The sequence below is a fragment of the Camelus dromedarius genome, chromosome 32 (genome assembly GCF_036321535.1).
Source record: "Camelus dromedarius isolate mCamDro1 chromosome 32, mCamDro1.pat, whole genome shotgun sequence".
Taxonomy (NCBI): Eukaryota; Metazoa; Chordata; class Mammalia; order Artiodactyla; family Camelidae; genus Camelus; species Camelus dromedarius.
The window spans coordinates 5974918-6001219 of record NC_087467.1 but is presented as its reverse complement, the minus strand read 5'-3'; the positions used below and the strand labels follow the sequence as shown (position 1 = coordinate 6001219).

Below are 26302 nucleotides of genomic sequence, written 5' to 3'. Positions count from 1 at the left end.
AGACTTGGCATAAGAGGTTGGGAAATGGTTTCATTCAAACAGGATAAAAGAGAGTAGTGACACGGACAGGTTATTATATGCCTAGGATAAAAATAAATTAGAAATTCATTTTAGGGAAACGCTTACTGGTTAGGCCCAGTCCATTAAAAAAAAAAAAAAAGCGTGGTTTATAGTTAAATTTAACTGGAACATGAGCAAGCAATATTTTATGCTATTTGGCAAGAAAACAGATAAAAACGCCTAATACGAGTTTTTAATCTTTTGGTGTCTCCTTAATAATATGATCAGAAAGCTTTTTCACTGTGTTAACTACACTTATAAAATAATAGAATACATACACAAATCAAAATTTACAGGTTAATGGATAACAGATACTAAAAGGTAAATTAGGAATATTATGAATTATTTAGTTTGTAGAAGAGAGTATTAAGAGATGACTTGATATATGGGTTTCAAGTAACTGAGGGGACTTCCCTGAGGTGTCCAGCATTGATTTACATTTGCAGAAGGATAAGTGGAATATTGATTAATCTTTCTAAGAGGTATTAGGATAGAGAAAATTCTTTTTGTTCAAGATTGTTGAATGAAGTGACCTCGAAAAGTCTTTTACAGTAAAATTAATGAATTGTTTGCGTGGATGGGAAAAGTAGTGTCATTTATGGGGACTTGAAAAATGAATGGCTCTGCAAAATATTGTAGTTTGTGCTGAAAGATGGTGACAGTTCTTTATTTATGCACTTGCATCTTTTTACTGAGATCTTTTAAGATGGGGAGGGGCACCATAGACTAATGCACAGACTGCATCATAGCTTATTCCTTAAAGGAAAAAAATGTTTAAATAATCTTGGCCACAATTGCAGTTTTTGTTGTATATGAGCCATATTCTAAGAAGCCTAAAAAAACCTGCACTATTTCATGTCCTAAGCCCACACTGTGAAATAATGCATGGTTCCCCAGTGAATACTTGTGTACTAACTCATTCGAGGACAGAGTTCTTTTTTAGGCTCAGATACTCTGATTTTTCCCAGAGGACAGTTTGCTATTTCAACTTGACATTTCTCAGAAGAAAAATAGAAAATGTAGCACCATTAGTTTCCCATTGCAAAATGAGTAGATCATCATTATTTTATATTTATTCTGGCCTTTTATTTTATTAAACTAATCATAACTTTTTGGGTCATAATTAAATGTGCATTGCAGTACAATAAGAAAATTAGGCTTTAATTTTTTAGTGACTTAGTTTTTTGTCTTCCCATTTGGGGTCTTTATGAATTTGGAGGGGGTTGATAAACAATTTATAATAGGTTACAAAGTAAATTTCAAGAGAGGATAAGGAAATTTTAAATTGCTTTAGGTAGAAAGGCATTCTCTGAACTTTATGTATCTTGACCCTGTAGAACAGTTAGTTTACCGAATTTCATTCTCAGATTGCTGATTCTGAGCACTACGATTGAGAGAATACTTTTTGAGTGCCTAGCGTGTGCTCAACAATCTTTTTCTTAGATCTGACCAGGTACTACTTCCAAGAAGAGGTTAATTTTTCTGTAGCATTTTTTGCCCCTTCTGCATGGCCTCTGGAAGCCTGTGCAGTGCCACATGAACGTGGATAGCCTCCTCTGACCTTGCTGCATCTACTCAGACTTACAGCTGTTTGATCTACTCAGTTATGGTTGGGCCACATTTGGGTTATGAAAAGTTGAAAGACCACAGTTGTCGGTATATGCGACATGCAAGTATATGTAGTAACTTTTCAGTCTTTTCTCAGGTAGTTTTCTTTTTTTTTTTTTACACATGGGCTTTATGTATACTGGTTATTCTCTTTCATGTTTTATTTGTATGTGCCTGTTGTGATGGATTCAGATTTCTTAGATCTGAAATCAATAGGAGAAAGGAAGAATCATTGAGCTCAGGGAAGAGTGAAGAGCAGAGGTTACTAGAAATTCTTACAAGATTATTTAGGTTGCTTTCTCAAAATTGGAACTATAGCTTGAATTATGACATTGAGATTTGAGTATTATTAAGTTAGTACTTTATAACTGAAGATGGTTATTCTTACCATATTAATTATCTGGTTTTGATCAAAAAACAATTATTGAATATTTGCTACATGATGATGTACTTTTTCAAAGCATTTGTGGAAGATCAACAGACACAAAAATATTGTCCTTTGAAAAAAAAAGGGGGTGATGGAACAAACTGCAAGCTCTGGATGTTTCTTGAAACAGAGAGCTCAGTTCACATGCAGAGCAACCAACTAACCCGAAATCTCAGAAGAGATGTCCCTACAGGGAAAGCTGAGATGTCAGCGCTAGCTTACGTGGGGCAGACACAGCTAGAAATGGGTAAGAACATTTCACTGCAGTAGGTAACAAATTGGTGGAGGCCAGATGTGGACAGGTAAGAATAGGAAGCTCCCTAGGGCAGCAAGTATAGAGCAGCTTCAACTCTATTGCAGGCTTTTTCTCTATAGGCCCAACCTGTTGAGAGGCCTGATAAAACACCCCTCTTCACGCAGGCACGGGAGGAGGAACAGCAGTTGTAATGGAAGGAGCACAAAATCTTTCCTGGATCCTTCTCCTGTAACTTTTCTGTGTAGCAAACCCAGTAAGTTTAGGAAGAGGGCTTCCATAAAATATAGCTCATATATAGCACTGGTGAAAGCCACTGAAGCTGGAGGTAGGCAGAAAATAACTTAGGGGGAGGGCAGGGTTACATGCTGGTCACAGAACTATAGAAGAGAGACTGGAGCATTTCTAAGACCCAGGCATACAAAGTCTGCTTAGCACAACCTAATTAGAATAATAGAGAGCACCACTCCAACCCAGACCCCCTACCATCGGGCTAATAAGTACCTAGTAAAAGTAACAGTTGAATACTAATGAGAACCTCAGAAGAAACAGACCCTCCAGGAGGGAAGACCTAAAGCTGAGGGTGGAGCCTACATTGAGGAAAACATCTGGTCCACCTGAAGGGAGTTTATCCCTAGAGGAATTTGAAGTCTGTGGTGTACTGAGGGTAACCATAGCAACAGTAAACCTGAAACCTGCCTAACATGTGATTACATAAACAAAGCCCCTGCACTAAAAACCTAGCCAAAGGAAAGGTCTGCCCATTACCAAGTGTGGGAATGATTTGCCTCAGTCTCTACTGTCCTGCCTAAGATATCCAGATACAGGTATATGGAAGGCAAGAGAACACAACATATTGGAAAGAGATAAAGCAGCAGAAGCAGATGCAGGTGGAATGATCTGATGAGGAATTTAAAATAATTGATTAATATGTTAAAAACTGTGTTAGTTATCTGTGGCTGCCTAACATTATCACAGAATTTTAGCAGTTTAAAATCCTAGTAAGCTTCCTAGAAGCCCCATTATTTGAGAGGATTTGTGAGGCCCAACATTAATCTCTTTTGTCTGACTCTCTTGAGTCAACTTTGATGTTTCTGAGGTCTTAAACAGAAGTTATTACCTTGGCTTTATCTCCAGAGCATGTTTTTCCTGGCAGTATCCTGTTTTGAGATCTGCTCAGAAGACATTTCTTAATTTTAGCAGTTTTGCTATCTGGGAATTTCTGAAAATCCTGTCTCATTTTGGTTTAATAGTCTTTCCTTCAATTTGTGTCTCTCTTCTCCCAATTTACTATGAGGACCAGGAAGAAACCAGCCAGTTCTTTCAACACTTTACTTGGAAATCTCCTTAGATTAGTTACCCAGTTGATTAGGCACATTTCCTCCTTTCCACATTACTAAAAATGATAGTGTTGGTAAACTTTCTGCCATCATATGCCATACTTCCCCTTCCTACAAGTTTCCAATAATGTCTTCAGTAATGTTTCAGCCGAGTTTCTCAGTTCCTTGCTGACCATCGGCAGGAGACCCCCCCCCCGTTTCTTATTTCAAGGGCCTTTCTGTATGGTTGCCTACAACTTGACAACTGGCTCTCATCAGAGTGAGCAAGAGTAATCAAGACAAAAGTCACTATCTTTTGGTAACCTAACTTCAGAAGTTACATTCAGTCAGTTTTGATAGTCACTACATCTATCCTATATACAAGGGTAGGGAATTAAACAAGGACATGTATACCAAGAGACATGGGCCACTGGGACCCATTTTAGAGGCTGGCTGCCACAATAACTTTGTGATTTTCCTAAATTTACTTGTTCTAATATATTTTCTGTAGATTCCTCAATATTTTCTACATACACAATCATATCATCTGCACATAAAATTTTACTTCTTTCTTTGCAATTTCTATGTATCTTATTTATTTTCTTGCTTTATTGCACTGGCTAGAACCACCAGTCATTATTGAATAGAGAGCGGTATAATAGTTGACACTCTTCCATTATTCCTGAAGTACAAGGAAGGGGACAAAGTTTTCTTTTTTCATCCTTACAGATGTGATACTGTAGGTATTTTATAGATGCTGTTTATTAGAATGAAGTAGTTCCTTCAGTACTAGAGTGTAGAGAGTTTTTATTGTGAATAGGGTGAACTTTGACAAATGCCTTTTCTGCATTTAGAGATGATTATGTAAGATTTCTCCTTTATTCTATTACCCTGGTGAATTACATCAATTAATTTGCAACTCTTAAATCTTGCCTTCCTGGGCTAAACTGAACTTGGATGTATTTTGTTTTTGTAACTCTGGATTTGTTTTTTAGAATTTTTCAGCTTTATTTATTAGATAGATTGGACTGTACTTTTTGTTTATAAGTCCTTAGTACTAAGATTATGGCTGTTTCATAAAATGTGTATATTCTTGAAAGAAATAACCAGTGAATATTGAAATGTTAACTTTTGTGGTTCAAGTTTAAACATGAATTTAAATGATCAGATATCTTACGGATTTAAGTGTTACATATCATACTGTCTCTTATGCTTTGTTCCTTGGAAAATGTGTTTTATTCTTAGGGCTTTTAAAACAACATGTATTTTTATCAGTTTTCTCTATACCTAATCTCTCTTCCTGTATTCAAATTTATTTTTGTCATTTCCATTTTTGGTATCTTCGTTACTATATTAATTTTAGAGTACACCATGCATTCCACCTTTCATCTCAGATTTCTTGTTTTACCTAGAGTCTTTAACCACTTATAATTTACTTAAAGGGAAAGAAAGTCATTTCTTAATAGGAATACAGTATACAGCTCCATTTTTTAAGATCTTTTTTATTTTTTCAATTTTTTTTATTGAGGTACAGTTGATATACAGTATTATATAAGTTTCAGCTGTTCAACATAGTGATTCACAATTTTTAATGGTTATATTCCATTTATAGTTATGAAATATTTGCTGTATTCCCTGTGTTGCACAGTATATCTTTGTAATGTATTTATTTTATACGTAGTAGTTTGTACCTCTTAATCCCTTACACTTAGTTTGCCCCTTTACTCTCCCCACTGGTAACAACTAGTTTGTTCTCTATATCTGTGAGTCTGTTTCTTTTTTGTTATATTCTCTAGCTTGTTTTATTTTTTAGATTCTACATATATGTAATACCATACAGTATTTGTCTTTCTCTGTCTTATTTCACTTATCATACTATCCTCCAAGTCCATCCATGTTGTTGCAAATGGCAAACTTTTATTCTTTTTTATGGTTAAGTAGTATTCCATGGTGTATTTACCACATCTTCCTTATCCATTCATCTGTTGATGGATGTTTAAGTTGATTCCCTGTGTTGGCTACTGTAAACAGTGCTTTGATGACCATTGAGGTGCATGCATCTTTTTGAATTAGTGTTTTTGTTTTTTTCAGATATACCCAGGCATGGAATTGATAGTTCATATGGTAGCTTTATTTTTAGTTTCTTGAGAAACTTCCACACTGTTTTCCATAGAGGCTACACCAATTTGCATTTTATTTCTTTTCCTGAGCAATCTATCTTTTCCTGTGTCTGTAATCTCCAGTACAAAGTTGAAGTGGCGAGAGCAGACATCCTTGGCTTGTTTGTGGTCATAGTGGGAAAGCATTCAATCTTTTACCATTAAATGTGGTATTAGATGTGGGTTTTTCATAGATGGCCTTTTTCAGGTTGAGGAAGTTTACTTTTCTTCCTATTTAATGAGTTTTTTTTGAATCATGAGTCATTGTTGGATGTTTTCAAACACCTTCCTGTATCTATTTAGAAGATCATGTGATTTTTGTTCTTTATTTTATTTTTATGTTGTATTATGTTAATTGACGCTTGAATGTTAAAACAACTTTTTATTCCTGGGCTAAATCCCAATTAGGCATATGTATGATCCTTTTTTTCTTTTTTCTTTTTTTTTTAATGTTCCTGCATTATGCTTGCTGGTATTTTGTTGAGGATTTTTGCATCTACATTCATTTGCTATTGTTTTGTAGTTCTTAGAACCCTTTTGACATGGATTGCTGTGTCCCTATGATTTCTTAAAGCACTGTGTTCCTTTAGACAGTACCTTTTAAATAACAGTGAAGTGTTAAAATCTGTAGAGAGCACTAAGATAATTTCACTGATATATTTTTTACTGATGAAATATTTCTTTTTCACCGTGCATTTACATTTGCTTGAAAACAATATCCATTCCTGTCTGCTAGATGTCTTGTGAAATCTGTTCCTTCCTTCTCTGAATCTTACCCACTAAGTTAATATTCAGAATTTATAAAATGCGACCAGCATTCCCTGCTCCCAAATGTGAGATATTAATCAGGGGAAGAAATTTATCTGGTTGACCACTGGGAATGTTTAAGCTGAAACATAAGCCTTCAGAGAAATTCAGTACTTTTGGCACAGGTTTCAGCCCAACCACCCAGCTCTAAGTGTATGAATTCTCTTGTTAGATAAAAGTGCATTTTGTGGACTTTTTCAGAAATACTCTCAGGTGTTAAATAAATGCTGACATTGGTGATTTCTTACGTTAAGAACAGACTGTTGTCCTCCTTGTAAATAATTAGCAAGCCACCAGCGGGAATATCCTCTTGTCCAGAGTTTTAACTTTTCTGTCCTATTAGTCCAATACTTCCATTTCCTGTATTGAGAGTCTCATTTTGTTAATTAGCTTATTGCTATGCTTTAAATGAGATAGAGGATTAGGTCTTTTTTTCTTACTTTGTAGTCTGAGAATGCTTTGATAAAAAATGTAGATCTTGATACCAGATATTTTCTCATACGTGTGCTTCGTGGGAAATATTGAACATAAATAAGAAGACAGATTTCTGAGTAGCTATCAGATCTTGAGGTTGTTTTATTGGCAAGTCCTCTGCATTTAAAGGCTATATTAATATACTTGCTCATATTAACTATGCTAATAGGCCACAGAGAAACCATGCATATCTTGAGATAGGCTGAGAGAAGTGTTACTCTTTGTGCTTAACACAGCTTGTTAATTTTACAGCCTTGCAGGGCATAATGAATTCTAAAGTGTAGTCCAATCATAGCAACATAACAAAGGACTTTTTAAAGCCCTGTTTCAATAGTGTAGCAACAAAAATTTTCAAACATACTGCAGAAACTAAATTAAGACGAGAGTGATTTTTCTAGATAGAGCACTTTAAGTTTTGGGAAAAGCTCATCACAGCCTCTAGCATTGTGGAATATATGCACAAGCATTTTTGCCCTCAATGGTCCCTACAGCTTCCCTGGATTATCTTCAGGTCCCACAAAGGGAGTAAGTAAATGCTGGGGTGTATGTTCTGACCTGGCAGGCTCCAGACATACTTTCTGCACTTACTTCAATGTTAACATAAGCGTGGCAGTATACTTTTTTTGTTACTGTTTTTCAGACTCTGGAAGCTTTGCTCGTTGAAGAAGCAAATCTTTGGGCCATTCCTCATATTTATATGTCTCTTATGAAAGGGATTGAAATGACTAGGGGCCATTGTTGTTAGGTTCCCTCTGGATATCCCAAACAGAATAAAGTTACTGTGGTTATTTTTTCCTATAGTAGGCATTTGGTAAATGTTTTCTTATTAAGTAAATGAAAATAAATGTTCTCTTACCACTTAAGGATTTTCCTCTTCAGTCTTGTCTTTAAGATTTTACCAGTCTAAACAGGGAGAGATTTTGCCACATATTTTCTCACCTTGACAGCACTGATTTATTCTCTCCGTACAGTATATAACATCACCTATTTCATCTTTATTTTATGCATAATCCTACAGATTCAGCCATTTGTCATCCACTTCCTCTTTCATCCCACGGCTCTAGCTTTTGCCTAGATTGCAGTATTGTATGCCTTGTACCCTGAGAAAATGCTTGATAGCTTCTTTCTTTACAAATATTCTGTATTTTTAAAGGACATAGATACAGTAGTGGTATATATATCATATAGTGGAAATTAATTGAACTTAAGCTGGAAAGAATTTTAAAAATTGTCTAGTCTGGCCTTTTTTGTTTACAAGTGGGAGTAGTGATGCCCAGAGAAATAGGCGCACTTTGCCACAGTCACCATTTGTACATGGTTTTCTGATTTACAGTTTGGGAGTTTACTTGATCTGAAACAGTTTCTTAGCAAAGGTGTTATAGAAGCTGGCTGATAGATCTGGATGATAGAAATAAATAATGGTTCAAATGGTTGACAGTTTTGCAAAAAACTTAGAGGCAATGGGGAATTATTGTGAAAGATGTTAGTGCAAGTGTGCTTGAGAGTTCTGACAAGAGAAGGGAAGGCATTGTAAAGAGATGGTAACAAGGGAGGCAGGATAACCTGAGACCACGGTGTGAATCCTCTACATATGTGTGTGTTTGTTCTTTGTTTAGTTGTGTGGACTCCTTGTAATTGTATCAGTGTTGGAGATTATCCTCTTAGAAAGATGCGCCTGAGTCCCAGTCATGAGCCTTGTGGCATACTAAACAAATAATAGGAGTTGAGGAAATGATTTGAATGTCATGATAAGCAAAAAGTGAAGCTTTTTTTGAAACTACTGTATGCCATGCACTTTCACACAAAGTATTTCAAAGACCAAGATGCAGTCAAGTCTTGAACATTCAGAATTCTAATTTTCATTCTGTTATCTCGTTGACTTTAATTTCTCCACTAGAAGGCTAGCAACAAAGGAAAGGCTGTGGAGTTCATGTTATTCAGAAATTGCTCTGGTAGAGCATGGGTGTGGAAGGAAGTAAATTTAGGAGCTCAAAGAAAACACTTGGATTTCCTGTGGATTTCATTTACCCTGTGTGATCTTATAGAATAAATGTGTTGTACTCTCCTTGGAGAATTAAGCACCAGTAACAGAAATTCAAGGCTAGCATCTTTGTTCACAAAGTAACGTGAAAATTAGGATTGTCGTTTTAAGGTAAGTTTTAATTTTGTTGTGTAGGTTTTTTGTTTTTTTTTTAAATATTTTTCCCCTCTGTGCTCTTGTCAGAAACTACCCCTTTTTGATTGATTTGAGTTGGAGTACTTTTCAGAGTTAAGCATTAAAGATCCATATTTTTGGTCATTGTTTTTAACTTTATAATTCTTTTTGAACTAAGAATAAATGTGCAGATTTTTTTTTTTTATTAATTCCATTTTACAATTCCAGTTCAGTATTTAAGTGCTACTGAGGAGTGCAGGGTATTTGTACCAGGAAACAGTAAAATTGCCCATGTATATTTACTGAAATATTTAAGACATATATATGTTGTTTATTTTTTTGACAGGATTTAAACAGAAGTATGAAAAAGACCTAAGTCGAAATAAATTGTGCTTATTTTACTAATAAAGAAATAAAACCTTTGTTTTAAAAATTGGTTATTTTTCTGTCCTGGATAATAATTGGGAGCCTATAAAGTGTAGGACTTTTCATGTTTTAAGATAATTCTGAATATTGGAAACATTCTTGATGTAAAAATCACATACATATTTTATTACAAAGGTATGGAAATCTGCCTTATGAAAAGTTAATTTAAAACATTTTGAAAACATAAGGTATCCCTGAAAAAAACAGCATGCCCCTGGAAGAAATCTAGTTTTGGTAAACCACAGCTGTAGACACATATTTTATTTTATTCTCATAGGCATTTTCTTTTCATTTATGTATTTCTTTCAGAGTAAGTGAGGAAAAGGAAGTGACAGAAGAAAGACTCAAAGCTGAGCAGGAATCATTTGAGAGGAAGATCAGGCAGTTGGAAGAACAGAATGAACTGATCATCAAAGAAAGGGAAGATATCCTTTTTGAAAGTCCTCTTTTTTAACGTGCAGAAAGTTTGACTCTTTTATGAAGAAAATGTAAACTTCAGAGAAATAATTGTTCTAATTTATAACAGGGAATAAATCTGCATGGGCTGCCATTTCTAGGCAATCAGAACGACACTTAACAGCATGTGCTGGTGCTTCCTTTGTGCTTGATACAGCCATCCAGCTGGTCTGCGGCTGCTGTTACATTGTGGAGCACATATTTGTCAACTAGAAGAGACAATAAGAATTTTGGGCATTAAAATGTAGTGTTGGAACTTTATTAAATTCTGTTCCACTTCTGTAATTGAGCCTGAAACCTCTTTGTCTTTGGCATTCTTTCCAGCTAGAGCTTTGACAGTTTGAAGGAATTCTACTCTGAAATCATTAAAAAAAAAAAATCAGTTGTTATTTATAGATGATGTAATTGATAAATATTTATAGTGCAACATAATACCACCAAAGTATTCTCATGGAAGAGAAGACTCTTGGGTTTAGAATTAGAGAGCCAGATGCATAGCCTAGAATATTTACTAGCCAGCCCTGGACGGAAGAGTTTGCTTACCTCTGAATCTACCTTATAAGCTAAAGAGAAAAGGGAAAGGCATGTAGATAAGGTCAAAGACTTGGACATGTGTCACAGACCTATTTTGCATTTGGTGTAAAAGGATTTGACTTGAGTATTTATTATTGTTATTGTGAGTGAAGATTGGAGTAAATGTTAGACCATTTTCAAACATTGAAATGGTTTAGTTAGTGTGATTGGTTTAAGATTTTTTAAATCACCGAAGATAAATGGTTTTTGTGGACCTTGTCAAAGAAAAAAGAAAGGAAGATATGATCAAAAAACAGTGACATCCATGGTTTTTATTCCAAGTAGATTGCTCAGGTACAAAATCTCCTTTACCAGCATAAACCTCACAAAGGTTGATACAGATGATTTTACAGTACATAAAACTCTATAAAACTTAGAAACATAAAGCAGGGATATAATTCAAAACAGTGTAATTTTAACTACAAATACATCTACCTATCATATAAGAATGATTCAGACATATATACATGGAATCAGATAACTTTAAATTATTTTAAAGTTTGTTTCTGTATGAGGAACTATATTGATTCTGATTTTTGGCATTTTAAAGGTATATTATACTAATTTATGGGTGTTTTGTTTTGAAAGTTCTAATAACTGGACTTATTGATTGACAATACAAGCACAGATCACCCCTTAGCAACAAAAAAGAAAAGATATTTTACATGTTTGTGTTTGGATCAGGCTTTTAAAGGATTTGTTTTTATATTAAATAGGGAATTTATTACTAAAATATAAAAATTCCTGGTAATTTTCAGTCTGAAGAAAGAAAGCTTATTTTCTGAGAACTTAACTATGTAAATGAATATGACATTTACAAAGTCAAGCAGTCTGATGAACCTAGTAGATTTTGCCTAGTTAAATGAGTATGAAAGGAGAAAGAAATCTGAAATGTAGAGAGAAATATATCCGATAGTAATAATTCTGAAACATATTAGCATGTAATAGTATAAGACACAAAGGATGTGGCCACTAGAAAAGGTGATTAATATATGAGCTAATTGTATTTCCAGAACGTATGTCTCAGGTCAGGATGGTATCAGAAGCTTGCAGAAGGAAAGTAAGGTCTGATGTTTGCTGACTTCACTGTTTTAACTGACAGAGCAAGGGAAGTGACAGAGAAGAAAGCGTAGTGGCCTTGTCAAAAAGTCCTGTTTTAGCCCTGACTAGCTGTCTAACCTTGGGAAAGCTACTGAACTTTTCTGAGTCTCTTTTTTCATCTATACTATGTGGGTAGCTAACAATGCCTTTTTGGCAGGCTTGTTGAAATTTGGTAAATTCTTTACATTATGTGTGTAAAGAATCTAGCAGTGTTTCTTCGGGGCACTGGAAGAAAGATGGCATTCTCATTATTATTGCTGTTAGTATGGATGAGGGATGAGGTGGCTAGCTCCTCTGTTTCTCACTTCTGTGCCTTTTTTCAATGGGGTTTTGATGGTTTTCTTTAGATTAAGCAAGTGCTTAGGCTGCTTAAAGGCCCAACAGGAGAGTGAAATTGATCTGTTTTCTGCTTTATCTTCTAATTTCTACGAAAGAGAAAACCTTTCTATATCAATTAATACCTGTTGTGTGCTCACTGAGAACAAACTAGGTCTTACTTTCCTCTCCCAGAAACCAGACTGACAGAATTGTTGGGCTTTTTTTCTCCTTCTGATCTGTTTCCATTACCTCTCTGATTGGGACTTAGTAAATTAAAGGGTTTAGATGTACTTATAGCTCAGATCCTTGAGCCCATTGCATCAGAGGTCACTTTAGAAACCTTGACCTAGGAGGAAAGAATTTTAAAGGAATCAACCTAAACCTTTTTGAAGAATGTTTTAGAATGAGCCAAAGGTAAGTGCTGAAAATAGACTAGTGAAAATTCACAAGGGTTTTATCTAATTATGTAAAAAGAAATCGTTGGTTCAAATAACAGTAATACTTTAGAGGTATTCAAGGCTTTCTGTTTATGCATCTCTGCTACAGGAGCCAGACTAGTGTGATCTGTTATAGACTTTTGTCAGGAATCGGAACCATACTGCAGGACTCTCTGTCTTAGATCTGGGTGGGATGGTGTTGGGTGGGTAGGCAGGGCAGGGAAGGGCAGTAGAAATATGTTTCATGAGAAAGGAAATAAATTTCAAAAGAAAAGGTAAGTATCCCCTTTCTAATTAATCTTTCTGACCCTTCATAAAAAAAAGGCAGGAGATTCTCTAGTCTTGGAAATAGTTTTGGGGAGAATTAAAAATCTAAACTTAGTGAAGACCAGAGGAGAGGGTGTTTTGGTGTCTTGCAGTGCGGTATATGAATATAGCAACACCTTATCAGCTTTGATGAATTTTGGCCTTTTTGTTTTGAATAAATATTGTATTTGGGTTTTTTTTTATGTTTACAAGTTGAATTTTACGGTGATAGTGTAACTTCTGTGTACTTGGATAAAGTCAGTTTATTCCATTTAACAAGCCCTAGACACTATTGTTTTACTAATCTAATAGCGATCTCTAATACAATAGAAGTTGTACTTTAGGGGGCCATTTTATTTGCTCTGTGATGCTGTATAACTTTAGCAGGTTTTGGACCATTATTTCTTTACATTATCCTGGAATGTCAGTTTAAATCATAATAGATTAAATAACTCTTGACATTTGTATTACAAAAAAATAACCAGGCTTAAGATGAGAACTGGTTGTTACTAGTATTGTTGTTGCCTAAACTGTTCTTAAAGGTTATTTTGTTCTCTTAAAAAGTACTTAGAGAAAAAAAAAGAAAGAAAGAAAGAAAAAGTACTTAGATGTTAATGCTAACTGAAGGGAGAAATTGATGATAAATATTTGCAGAAAGTAAAAGAATATATAAAAATTTTATCCATATACTTAATTTCATTTCAGTAAGCCTTTAGAGGTTAAGTTACTCTGTGGTAGTGAGTTACATTTACACTTTACTTTTCTGGAACTCATCCAAGAATAAGAATAAAGAGAAGTACTCCTCACCTGCTCTGGTCCCCATATGTGCACCTTCTCATATGAGAGTTCCTGAGGCTGTCATGCGTATAATGATAAAGTCATTATCTGGTATCTAGTTTGTAAGTCCGCTGCAGATTAGAAGCAGACAATTTAGAAGTGGAGAAAGGAGCTACAGTGAGAGTACTGAAGTTGACAGGAAGACTATTAAAAACCACGTAAGAACTGAAAATGCCCAACTGTCTAGAACGTCTAACCACCTAGATATCTCGAGGCCATCATATATCAAAAGCAGTGCAGTACTTAATTTAACATTCATAATGATGATTCTGAGGCATCAAAATAATGCTAAATTATTTTTATCCTGTTACCTTTTTTTTTAGTACTTCTAATACTTCTATTAGTAAGACATCTTACATTTGCGTGTTGGTTTTCTATTTACAGAGCACTTTCTCTTGTACTTTTTAATATTCACAGCAACCTAATTAAGTTAGGTGAGGCAGATACTCTTATCCTGATTTTACAGATAAAGATACAGGTCTGGAGAGGTAACTGGAAGAGCCCATTGCCAAATTAAGAGCGAAATCTTTCAACACCAAATGTCTTTACATTACACCAAATTATTTCTGCAGCGAATGATACAAATATCAATCAGCCTTACTTTTCTAGTCTGCTTTATAGTTAAAGCACAATTTTATAAAAAATTGTGATATATTTTACAGTACTTTTTATCCAAAGTTGATTAAAAAAATTTGGCGGGGGATGCTCAATAGAGTGTAACCTAATTATCCAGGAATCCAGGTATGTAGAATGTTCCTGAGATTCTCTTGTATTTTGGCTTTTCTACCCAGTCAAGTCTTTATCATTTTCCCTCTGAAATCTTATTCTGAACCCATTGTCCTTTCCTGTTGTCACTGAGACTTCACTGCTTTCCTGTGTGGCAAGTGTCCTTTTGCCCCATCTCCGTTGTCTCCCAACTGCCCTTTGACTGACTTCATTTTATCACTACTGCCAGATTAATCTTTCTTAAAGACTGCTTTTATTACATTACTTGGCTTTTTAATAACTTTCCTTGGCTTCTTATGGCCTAAAGTATCAAATGCATGTTCTTAATTTTGTCATTCAAGCCCTCTGTTACTGACACCATGTAACATACTTGACCTTCATTTTTATTACTCCCTTGTGTGGCACTTACATACTGGGTATAAGCATTGGAAAAACCAGTAAGTTTTTCCTACTTATTACGTATTTTTCCTATTTCTTTGTAATTATTCCTTTTACTAGTTTTCTTTGACACTTGAGGACATTTTCATTTAGGACATTTGTCTCTTAGAACTCCTCAAGCATTCATACCTGTATCAGCTGCCCTAACTTATGCACCTTGTGGTTCCTTGGGCAGCTGTGGTTAGTATTCTTTAAACTGTACTGGATTTTGAATAAGAAATTTTTAGTTGGTCTTAGATCAGGTACTTACACCTTTGTGACTTTACACAAGTCATTGTGGGAGCATTTCAATGGCATTTTAGAAGAATAAGCAAATTTGCAGCGCCTTTAGACTTGAGTGGGGATGAGAAAGGGAAGGCTGTGACAAAAAGGAGATATTGTCTAGCCAAAGGGATATCTATATTTGAAGAAATGCTTTTTAGATTGTGTTAAGACTGGAAAAAATTTTGAGTATATTCATATGTGGAAACAAATGTTCTAGGAAATGAGTAAGATCTGCTTTCCAACTCATAGTACCTTTTCCGATTTTTAGTTTTTCTTCTGTGCAAATGCAACAAGTCTTGAAGAAATCTTGATAAACTTATCTGTTAAACTTACATGCTTTGGAGAATTGAGATACAAGATTATGCTTTTCAACCACTTTGCCCTCCGTTCTGGGCTTAGCAAGGTTCATTTATTTACGTATGCATGTATTTTTTATTTTAGTATTTGCTATGAGCTGAATTGTGTCCCTCCAAAATTTGTATGTTTAATCCATAACCCCTCAGTGTGGTTATCTGGAGAAGGGTTTCTAGGGGATAATTAAGCTTGAATGAGGTCGTATGGGTGGGACCCTAATCCAGTAGGGCTGTGGCCTTGTAAGGAGAAGAAGGCAGACCCCTTTCCCTTTCCCCTCTCCCTGCATGTGAGGACACAGCAAGAAGGGGGCCATCTGAAAGCCAGGAAGAGAGTGCTCACCAGAAACCAAAAATCCCGTGGGGCCCTGATGTTGGACTTCCCAGCCTCTCACACTATGAGAAAATAAATTCACCCAGTCTGTGATGTTTTGTCATGACAGCCTGAGCAGGTTTAGACAGCATTTAATATGTACTCAGTTCTTTGATATTTTCATCCTATGTATTAACTGAAAGGGCCTTTCAGTGTATCTGTAGAAGGGTAGGGTTTCTAAATTTCCAAATAGTGTGTTTTCAGGTGACATTCTCTGATCATTTTCCCTTATCTTTATTCTCCTGGTTGGGTATTAATGCACTTTGAACAGTGATTTTTAAAATATTATTTTGAATTTTTTTCATGAGGTTTCCTTTTAGAGATCTTCCTGCCTCATTGTTTGAGATCCTTTTAATATCTGCAGTGTACCATCTTATGATAAAACAGAGACCTTTGCTTTCCAGGTTTGGTTTTGATAGTGTTTTGATTTCTTTGACTTGCTGAAGCCTGTAAATGTGGAGCCTGAGCACCCCCAGAGAGCAGTTTCTGTGTTGCTTTACAGTGAGTGACACTGGAATTCAAATAGATATGGCTTGGGGCTTCTAAAAAGGCTCTCGTGGCTAAGGTTTTCACTGGTTTTTGATATCCACATGTAAATAAGCTAAGCAGACTGAAATTCAAAAAAATTGATTTTCCATATCTCTGTTTAATTAAAAATGTTTTTTCAGTGATAGTTCTGCACTGGAGAAATAGTATTAAATCTGTTTAGCATAATTTAAAATTACTTTGGAAAGTTCAACAGTTCTGGCAATAAGAAATACTTTTGATAAATCAATCCCATAATAATTATTATGTAGGCGAGTTTATTATTTCATTTAGCCTTTTACATTACTGATGTTCTTTAAAGGGCTGTTCTGACGTAATCTCTCCAGCTAAATCTATTTGCCATACCACAGCTTATAATTGCTTTAGATTGGAAGATTATAATGAATGACCTTATTATTAACCAGTAGCAAATCTGTCTTGTGTTCCTAGCCTTAGTATGGCCTTTACTTATGAATAGTTAAATGATTCAGATGTCAACATTATCACTTTGGTTAGAAACTTACACAGTAACATTTCCTTTTTTTTTTTTATAGTTACGCTCAAGATTTGGCATCTCCAAGCTCTATAATTTTTCAGAAGTAGTAAATTTAATAATGGTATAGTCATGTAATGATCAGAAATTAACTGAATATCTGAAATGGATCTCCCTTTAGATAAGATGGTAAAGATTGTCACCCTCTCCCAATTTTATTATCTTTTGTTAATACAGAAATCCCAGACTATTCAGCTATTTTCCTGGAATCCTCAGACTGGTGAAAAATGGGGAAAGAGTTCTTCCCATCAAAAAATCTTACACAGTCATTGAACTTCTAAATAAATACGACCTAGAAAATTCAAATATCTAAAGATAATACTTGTTTATCTTCCAGTTGGTGTTCCACTTGGCCCGTTTTTCAAATAGTTGTTATAATGTGTGTGCTTCATTTTTGGTCGTACCCTTAAAAGACCTTTACCAAAAAGGCTCATTAACAGGAAAAGTGGCAACAGGGTAAGGAGAACATATGAAAAAGATGAAAATAACGGAACAGAAGATTAAGAATAATAATTGCTCTAGTGAGAAATTTGTACTAGAGAAAGTTTGACAGTGGGGAAAAGAGCCTATGATGTGGTGATGGAAGAGAATTGTTATAAGGTAAGTGCAGGGAAAAGTTGCCAGATAGCTACCTCTGTCTCATATAACCCCAAGGCATCAATCAGTGTGCCGGGCTAAAAGCACAAGGACTAGTTTAGCAGTCTAGTGGCAAGGGAGTGAGAGCAGGTTTTAGTATGACGGTAGGTCTAACCATTTAGAGATACTACATCATTTATAAGTATATTCTTTGTATAGCATTATGTAGTAATTTGAGATGACAGAGAAGTGCTTTATGCTGCTAAGGCAGCTTTTTAATTTTTATTAAGTGAAAAAAACTATGTGAAAAGTCCATTATATAAACTTTTAGTTGATTAGAAATTGAGTGTCACAAATATAACTTACCTCAGTGTGTGATATAACAAAAACACAGTAATATTTTGGAAAGAGCACCACAATCATAAACTTGAAATCTTGACTTAGTTTTGCCTTTAAACTAGCTGTATGACCTTGGATAAATTAATCTCTGCAAGTCTTATTTTCATTATATTTATTTAATATGTTAATAATATCTGAACTATGTACCATATAAGGTGATTAAAACTATAAAGCCCTATAAAAACTTAAGGTCTACAAAAATATTTCCTTGCCCTGAAAAAGTTTACAGCATACAAATAGATACGAAGATGTAGTTGATAAATCTTTTAGTTTTTATTCTTCAGTCTTTATAATATTCCCTAGCACATTTAAAATGTTATCATTTCAAGCATGCTGTGAATTTAAATTACCCTCTTTTTGTACAAAAGCAAATGCTATTACAGTTCTTTCTTAAGTTGTGGTATATTTTATTTTATAGTTTATTTTATTTTTTATTGAGGCAACATTGATTTATAACATTATATAAGTTTCATGTGTAAAACATTGTATTTCTGCTCCTGTATACCCCACATGTGCTCACCACCAAAAATTTATTTTCCATCCGTCATCATACAGTTGATCCCCTTTACCCATTTTGCCCTCACCCCTGATAACCCCCACCCCCAAACTGCTCTCCGGTAACCACTACTCTTCTCTGTATCTACATATCTGTTTTTGTTTGTTTCGGTTTGTTCATTTATTTTATTTTTTGTTTATTAGGTTTTTTTATGTTCCATACACACATGAGTATGGTATTTGTCTTTTTATTTTCTGACTTATTTCACTTAATGTAATACCCTCAGGGTCTGTCCATGTTACTGCAAATAGCAGTATTTCATCCTTTGTTATGACTCTGTAGTATTCCATAGCATATACACACAGACACACGCACATGCATACACTTTATCCATTCATCTGTCGATGGTTACTTAAGTTGTTTCCATATCCTCGCTATTGTAAATAATACTGAAATGATCATGGGGGTGTAGATATCTTTTTGCATGAGTGTTTACATGACCACTGTAATTTCAAAATAAACATATAATCATTATATATAACAAGACTGTGTCCTGAGATTTAGCAAATTTTTTCACATTTGGTAGGTGCTGAAATGTTTTCTCTTTTCCTAGATGCTAGAAAAGGATGAAGGAGTGGCTTAATTGCATACATTAAAGAAACAGAATAAATTGTGAAAGTTGACAGAAGTAGAGTGGTAGCAAGGCATTTCTCTGTTTGCATTTCTTCTCTGTCAGCATTTCCTTGCTGTTACGTGCTAACTAAACTTGAATGTTAAACAACAGGGATTTTCCAACTTCTTAAGTTCTTGCACTAAATAGTTAATACATTACAAGAAAGTCCATCTTTTGGTCAAAAAGGAAATTTGAATTTTGTTCTTAAATTTCCAACCCCTTAGTTCTACAGAATTCACTGAGACATAAATGCAGAACTGAGTGGAATTTATCTGTTTTATCTGGCATCATCTTGGAATGAAACTATCCTCTATACTGGTGTGATTACCACGGCATGTTTTCATTTCTTAGCCTCCCTCTAAAAAGAAAAGGACCATGTGCCATGTGTATGTTAATAAATTTTTTTAAATGCAATTCAAATATTAAAGATTTCTTATAGGTGTTACATGATCAATCTTGTAAAATTTTGATATTTTTACATAAAGGTTAGCCCTTCCTATGATCAAAATACCCCAGGGCAATAGTATTGGGAGTACTGTTTCAGTGATAAAGATTATAGTGTGGGTAAGTTTCCTACAAGGCCCCATGATGGTAATACCCCTAGATTTTGTCGTTAAAGAAAACTGCTGAGAGGCAATAATTTTTTTTGTATGTGTCCCATTTTCATTAATGCATGGTAATTGATGGAGTTGCAGTGACTTGTAGCAGTAATGAGTTCTAAACATAATAATGCACTCTTTTCTAATAAGTGAGCACTGCTGGGGTTTAAAAGCATACTAAATCAGTTGCTTTAGTATGAATTTATTAGTTTTTTTCAGCATTAGCTTTAATAGTAGTTATTTACATAAGCGTACATCCCATTAACCGCCATCAGGGCTGGAAAACATGCTGAACTGTTCATATTTTCATATAATTATTGAACATAATGGTTTCATTTGCATTTCTAAACAGTGATGTTTCTGTCAGCCTTGGAAATAGTGTCTTTACGCAGTCCCTATTTCACATCCACTTATTTGACATCGTTAAATTTTATGCTAATGTGCTTCCCTAGAATATCATCAGTAGGACAGATGCTTGTGCTTTAATATACAAATCAGGGATGCTTTTCCATCCCCCAAATGGCAAAGGAAGTTTTTAAAATCTGCACTTTTAGATACAGAGTCTGTCTCCATGTAAATAGGTTTACGAAATAAAACTTTCAGGGTTAAATGTCATAATCTGGTTTTCTCTTCAGAATACTTCATTATGAATAGCTATTTACCTGACTAAGGTTAGTTTTGTTGTCTTAAATGAGGAGATGAATCTTAGTAAAGATCTTGTTGCTTATGAATATTTAGAATTATGCTTCTGAAATGCTGATCTTGAGATGCACGATTTTTAGTGCCTTTGAATATCTCAGGCCACAGTGTTAGTTTTCAAAGTATTCCCTATATATTTGTTCCTTTAGTTTCTTAACCTGGATTGTAATATCTCACGGTGGAAGCTGTTATGTTAATGCTCTTGGGATCTCTAAGCTTTTTGTGTGCTCTTGGAAAATGTTCAGTGTGAAAAAAAATATGAGTCACTGGTGGGGGAAGGGTGCAGGATGGGATGCCAAGAGCATGTCAGTGAGGGAGCAGAACTAATACGGAAGGACAGGTTTTATGGAAAAACTCCTTGCCTTTTGGACATCTGTGTGTACTGTCAACTTTTGTTTCTCAGACATTGTGGATGCTTTGGTGAATGCTGTCGGTCAGATGGCTGGAAATTTTTAAACAAGAGCAACCAACTAAAGAATTGTTTGGAGGATTGATTCTTGGGACTACCACTTTTTGTTCATTTTCGTCCCCTTTTTTTCATGTGTTCTTACAGGGCAGAGCAACATTTTACTGTTGACTCTTAGTGGACCTGCAGTACCAGAGCTGACTCTGCAAAGTTCGAAATGCAAGGTTGGCATTCTGGCAAGATAGGCTAAAGAAACAGCTTTAAGAGTTCTTGCCCCAAATTACTTGCTAAAAATATTTTAGAACTGATAGAGCATAAAATTGATGCAGCATAAAAGGATTATTTGCATAGAAATGTTGTTGGGCTTTACAGGTCAGAAAGCACTGAAATTTTTGCAAGGACTTCTGTTCTTTGGGGAATTTCCAGAGAAGAAATATGATAAGAGTTGTGAAGAAACTGCTATAGAGGTAGCTATTCATTTTACCCCAACTTTTTCATGAGTTTTCTGTATTGTCTCTTAAGATAGTCTGAGATTAGTACTTCTCACAAGGATGGGATCCTCTGAACTCTGGTATTGAAAACTGGTCATGCCCCTCTGTCTATGGAAAATGTAGCCTTCACTGTTGCCAGGTAGACATTGTATGTGAAAAATTTTAGAAAGTTCTTAAAATCTAGCCTTACTTATTATAAGCAAGGCAGTGTTTTCAGCTCTCTGTAAAGCTATTTGTGCTTGCATTCTTCAGCAAACAACTTTTTTTGGTGGGGTATGGTTTATGTATTTTCTCTTTTATGACTGAGGGAAGACAATTACCACCACCCTTTTAGAGGTGGTGAGAGTACTTAGAAATAAATGTCAAGCACTGAGAGGTGCCTGAGTGACACCTGTTCTGCAAAGCTGCAGGGACTCTGGCATCCACTGTGTTGCAGCTGTTTAAGCAACTTTAATGTAGGGTACTTGATTTTTCAATGCATATATTTTATTTATTTTTCCATCATTAGCTAGGAAGTAATTCGTCTTAGAATTCTGTAGCCTGAGATATTTACAAATGTATATCTATTACTCTTTTGTCAGCTATATGATTAGTGCTAGTATTTGAGGACATAGGAGGAGCCTAGGGAATACTTGATAATTAATACTTTATTTAATTAAAACATTTTAATTAATTTTTTCCTGATTTAAAAAATAATACATGCATATTATGGAATATTTCATTCTTGAAATCATCAGTATGTGGCACATTCATATTTTCCTAGTTCATTTAATCATCACTTGAGTAGCTAGATGGAAGCAAGCAGGTCCAATTTGACATTACAATGAAATTCAGATCTCTTGCCTTTAATTTTCTTTTATTATATTTTATTTATATTTTCAATTATATTTTATTTAAGATAAACTATTAAACATCTGTTTTAAACTCAACAGAAAAGTCAGCCAGAAGATGTTTAATGGTATATGTTTATAGAATACTTGCCAGTTCAATTGTGTATTTGCGGAAGTTTGCAACTCAGTTTTACGGTTATGTCTAGGTGGCGAGGAGGACCCAAAAGAATGAGAAATCTGAAATTGATGTGATTTTAAGGGAAATGCTGGGAAAAGAAAATTTCCATGGAGCTTATTTAGTGCTCAGAACACCTGTGCTTTGCTAAGCCAGGTAGTTAAATACAGCTCTGTGATGGGTGTAAGTAACTCTTTAAACTTCAGATTCCTTTTCTGAAATATTAGGATAATAATAGCATTTACTTTGAAGAGTTGTTCTGAGGATTAACTGAAATAATTCACGTTAAATGCTTTGTAACCACATTAGAATCACTAAAAAAAGAGGAAAAAAAAGTTATTTTTGTCTGTCATTGACTTCCCAGAAGCAGGCAAAGCTAAAGTGACTCTGGCTTGCTTTCCTCACTTTCCTGTCATCTAGTCCCTTGCGACTCCAGGCGCACTCCGTGGATTTGTAATGTCAGCATCACCAGCAATACCTGGGAGCTTGTTAGAAATGTAGAATCTTAGAACTCATGCCAGATTTTATTTTTTTAGAATCTGCATTTTAACAAGATCCTTGTACAGTAAAGCAATGTTTGTACTAATTTCTTGCAGTAAGGAATTTTGAGTGTAAGAGATCTGAGCAGTGGAGAAATATAATTACTCTCTTTTCTAAGTTCTCCCTTCCCGATTTTTGGGCTTTGGGTAGTGAAGGGATGTGTACGTGAGAGGAGTGTATCTATTAGCATGTAGTCTGCTGCTGTTAGGTGTTTATTCTACAGGTATCAGATGTGTGCCATGAGGCTTCTTTATGCATATTGACTTTCCATCTACTTGTTTTATCAGTTACTGAGAAAGGGAGATAGAAATCTCTGAGTATAGCTGTGGATTTATCTCTTTCTCTTTGAAATGTCAGATTTTGCTTCACGTATTTTGAAGACCTGTTTTCAGGTGCACAGAAGTTTAAGATTGCTGCCTCCTCCTGATGAATTGGTCCCTGTATCATTATGAAATGATCTTCTTTATTCCTGGTAATATTCTTTGCTCTTAAATCTACACTGGCTAATATTTATTGGCCTTCTTTTGATTAATGTTATCATGGTATGTATTTTTGTATCCTTTAGCTTTTAACCTATTTGTGTCTTTATATTTAAAGCACATGATTCATAGCCAGCATGTAGGTGAGTCTTGCTTTTTAATCCAATATGACATCTATACCTTTTATTATGATATTTAGACCATTTACATTTTGTGATTCTTGATAAGTTGGTTTTGAGTTTATCATTTTGCAATTTGTCTCACTTGATCTTTGTTCCTTGTTTTCCTTTTTTCTGGCTTCTTTCGGATTGACTTAAAATTTTTGGAAATCTGCTTTGTTGGCTTATTAGTGATCACTTTGTTCTTTTTGGTATCTAACGGTTGCTGTAAGGTATTCATATTCACCTAACTAGTAACAGTCAACCTTCCTTCCAGTAATGGATTGTACCACTTTGGCTACCTTACAATACTGTAATACCATTTCTCACTCCCTGATCTTTGTGCAGTTGTCAAGATAAATTTTAATGTTATATCAATACCTTATTATTATCTTTGCTGAACAATCAGTTATCTTTAAAGAAGTTTAAATAGTAAGAAAAACCTCATATGTATTTACCCGTGTAGCTACCTCTGCAAGTGTTCTTCATGTAGTCCATACGTCTCTTACCACGTCCTTCCGTCCGACAGACTTCCATTAACAATTATTGTTAGTATGAATTCTTTGTCTTTGAATGTATGAAAAAGTCTTTATTTTTCCTTCATTTTGAAGTGTTTTCCCTTCAGTTCTTTAAAAATGTTGCTCAACTGTCATTTCTACCAATGAGCAGTGGTTACCCTTTGTCTTACTGACCACCTTCCTTTTTGCCTCCAGGCACAGTTCATTCACTGTCTCCCTGATCTGCAAACTACTGTGTAATATCTTACCATTGCTGATAAGCACTCATCTGTGTTTTTTGGGGGCCTGATACTTCATTACTTTTTATCAGTTGATAGTACTTCATTGTATGGATGTGCCACTGTTTGTTAATCTACTCATTTATTAAAGGATATCTTAGTTGCTTCTGTTTTTTTGGCAATTCTGAATAAAGCTGTTATAAACATTCACATTCAAGTTTTTGTGTGGACATAAGTTCTCGGATCCATTAGGTAATACCTAAGAGAATGATTGCTGGGTTGACTGGTAAACTGTGTTTAGATTTATAAGATACTAACAAATTCTCTCTCAAAATGGCTGCACCATTTTGCTTTCCCACCAGCAATGAATTGGAGTTCCTGTTGCTCTGCATTCTCACCAGCAGTTGTTATTTTCAGTGTTTTGGACCTAAGCCATTCAAATAGGTATGCCGTGATAGCTCAGTGTGGTTTTTAATTTGCCTTTCCTTAATGACATTTGATTTTGATCATCTCTTCATATGCTAACTGGCCACCTGCCTATGTTCTTTGGTGAGGTGTTTGTTAGTATCTTTTGCCTGCTTTTAAGTTGGATTGTTTGTTTTGTTATTGTTGAGTTTTAAGAATTTTATATACTTTCTGGATACAAGACTCTTACCAGGTTTCTGATTTGAAAATATTTTCTCTCAGTCTTTGACTTGTTTTTCCATTCCCTTCACAGTGTCTTTAGCAGCGCAAGTTTTTAATTTTGACGAAATCCAGTTTTATCATTTTTTTCTTTTGTCAATCATATTCTTGATGTTGTATCTAAAAGCTTGTCACCAAACCCAAGGTTATGCCCATTTTCTCTCTATATGTTCTTTAAAAAGTTTTATCATGTTGTATTTTACACTTAGGTCTGTAATCAATTTTGAGTTGCTTTTGTAAGGTGTGAAATCTCTGTCTTGGTTGAGTTTTTTATTCACTTTTTCCAGAACCATTTGTTAAGGAGACTGTCTTCTTATTCATGAATTACCTTTGTCCCTTTGTAAAAAATTAGTCAACTATATTTGTGTCAGTCTGTTTCTAAGCTCTCTTTCTGTTCTGTTGATTTATGTGTCTATTCTTAAACCAATTCACTCTGTCTTGATCACTGTAGCTTTACAGTAAGTATTTAAATCCTATAATACAAGTCCTCCAACTGTGCTCTTCCTTTTCAGAATCGTTTTTGGCTATTCTGATTCCTTTTTTATCAATATCAGTTTAGAATCAGCTTGTTGATGTCTACAAAAAGCTTATTGGAGTTTTGATTGGGGTTGAGTTGAATGAATGTATCAAACGGAGACAATCTGCATCTTAACAGTATTGAATCTTCTAATTCATGAACATGGTACATCTTTCAATTCATTTAGATCTTTTTTATTTCTTCTGTGAGTGTTTTCTAGTTTTCCACTTACAGATTTTCACGTATTTTGTTAACCTTTACCTAAGTAATTTAAAAATATTAGTTGGTGTTAACTTTTTTAAAAATTTCAGATTTTAATTTTTCATTGCTGATATAAAGGAACAAAGTTGACTTTAAATGTGCTGATCTTCTGTCCTGTGACTGCTAAACTTACTTATTAGTTTTTTGAAGTTTGTTGTAGAATTCTTTGAAATTTTTTTACTTGAGTGATCATGTTGTCTGAAAGTAGACAGTTTTAGTTCTTCCTATCTAACCTCTATGCTTTTTATTTCTTTTTCTTATCTTATTGCACTAAGTAGAACTTCCAATATGATTTCAAATAAAAGTGGTGCTAAAGGACATTATTGCCCTGTTCTAGATCTTAATGGGAAGGCATTTAGTTTCTCACCATTAATTATGATTTTTAACTGTAGGTTTTACATGGATATCTTTTATTAGGTTAAAGAAGTTTACTTCCATTGCTAGTTTGCTGATAGTTCTTATCACAAATAAATGTTGAATTTTGTCAAAAGCTTTTTGTATCAGTTGATGTGATCATATAATTTTGCTTATTTACCATATTAATATGGTGAGTTACAATGGTTGACTTTTAAGTGTTGAACCAGCTTTGCATTCTTGGGCTGAACCCCACTTTGTCTGATGTATTATAGTTTTATATA

General features: G+C 34.7%; 1 protein-coding gene across 3 annotated transcripts in view; it reads left to right on the top strand.

The window, feature by feature from the left end:
• The window catches only part of KIAA1328 (KIAA1328 ortholog), a 171373-nt gene that overhangs the window by 15046 nt on the left and 130025 nt on the right, over positions 1–26302 (top strand). For all 3 annotated transcript variants that reach the window (XM_064481494.1, XM_031438937.2, XM_031438939.2), the window contains one exon: positions 9998–10113. In XM_064481494.1, the coding sequence (XP_064337564.1) occupies positions 9998–10113 (116 nt within the window). The remainder of the gene's footprint in view (positions 1–9997; positions 10114–26302) is intronic.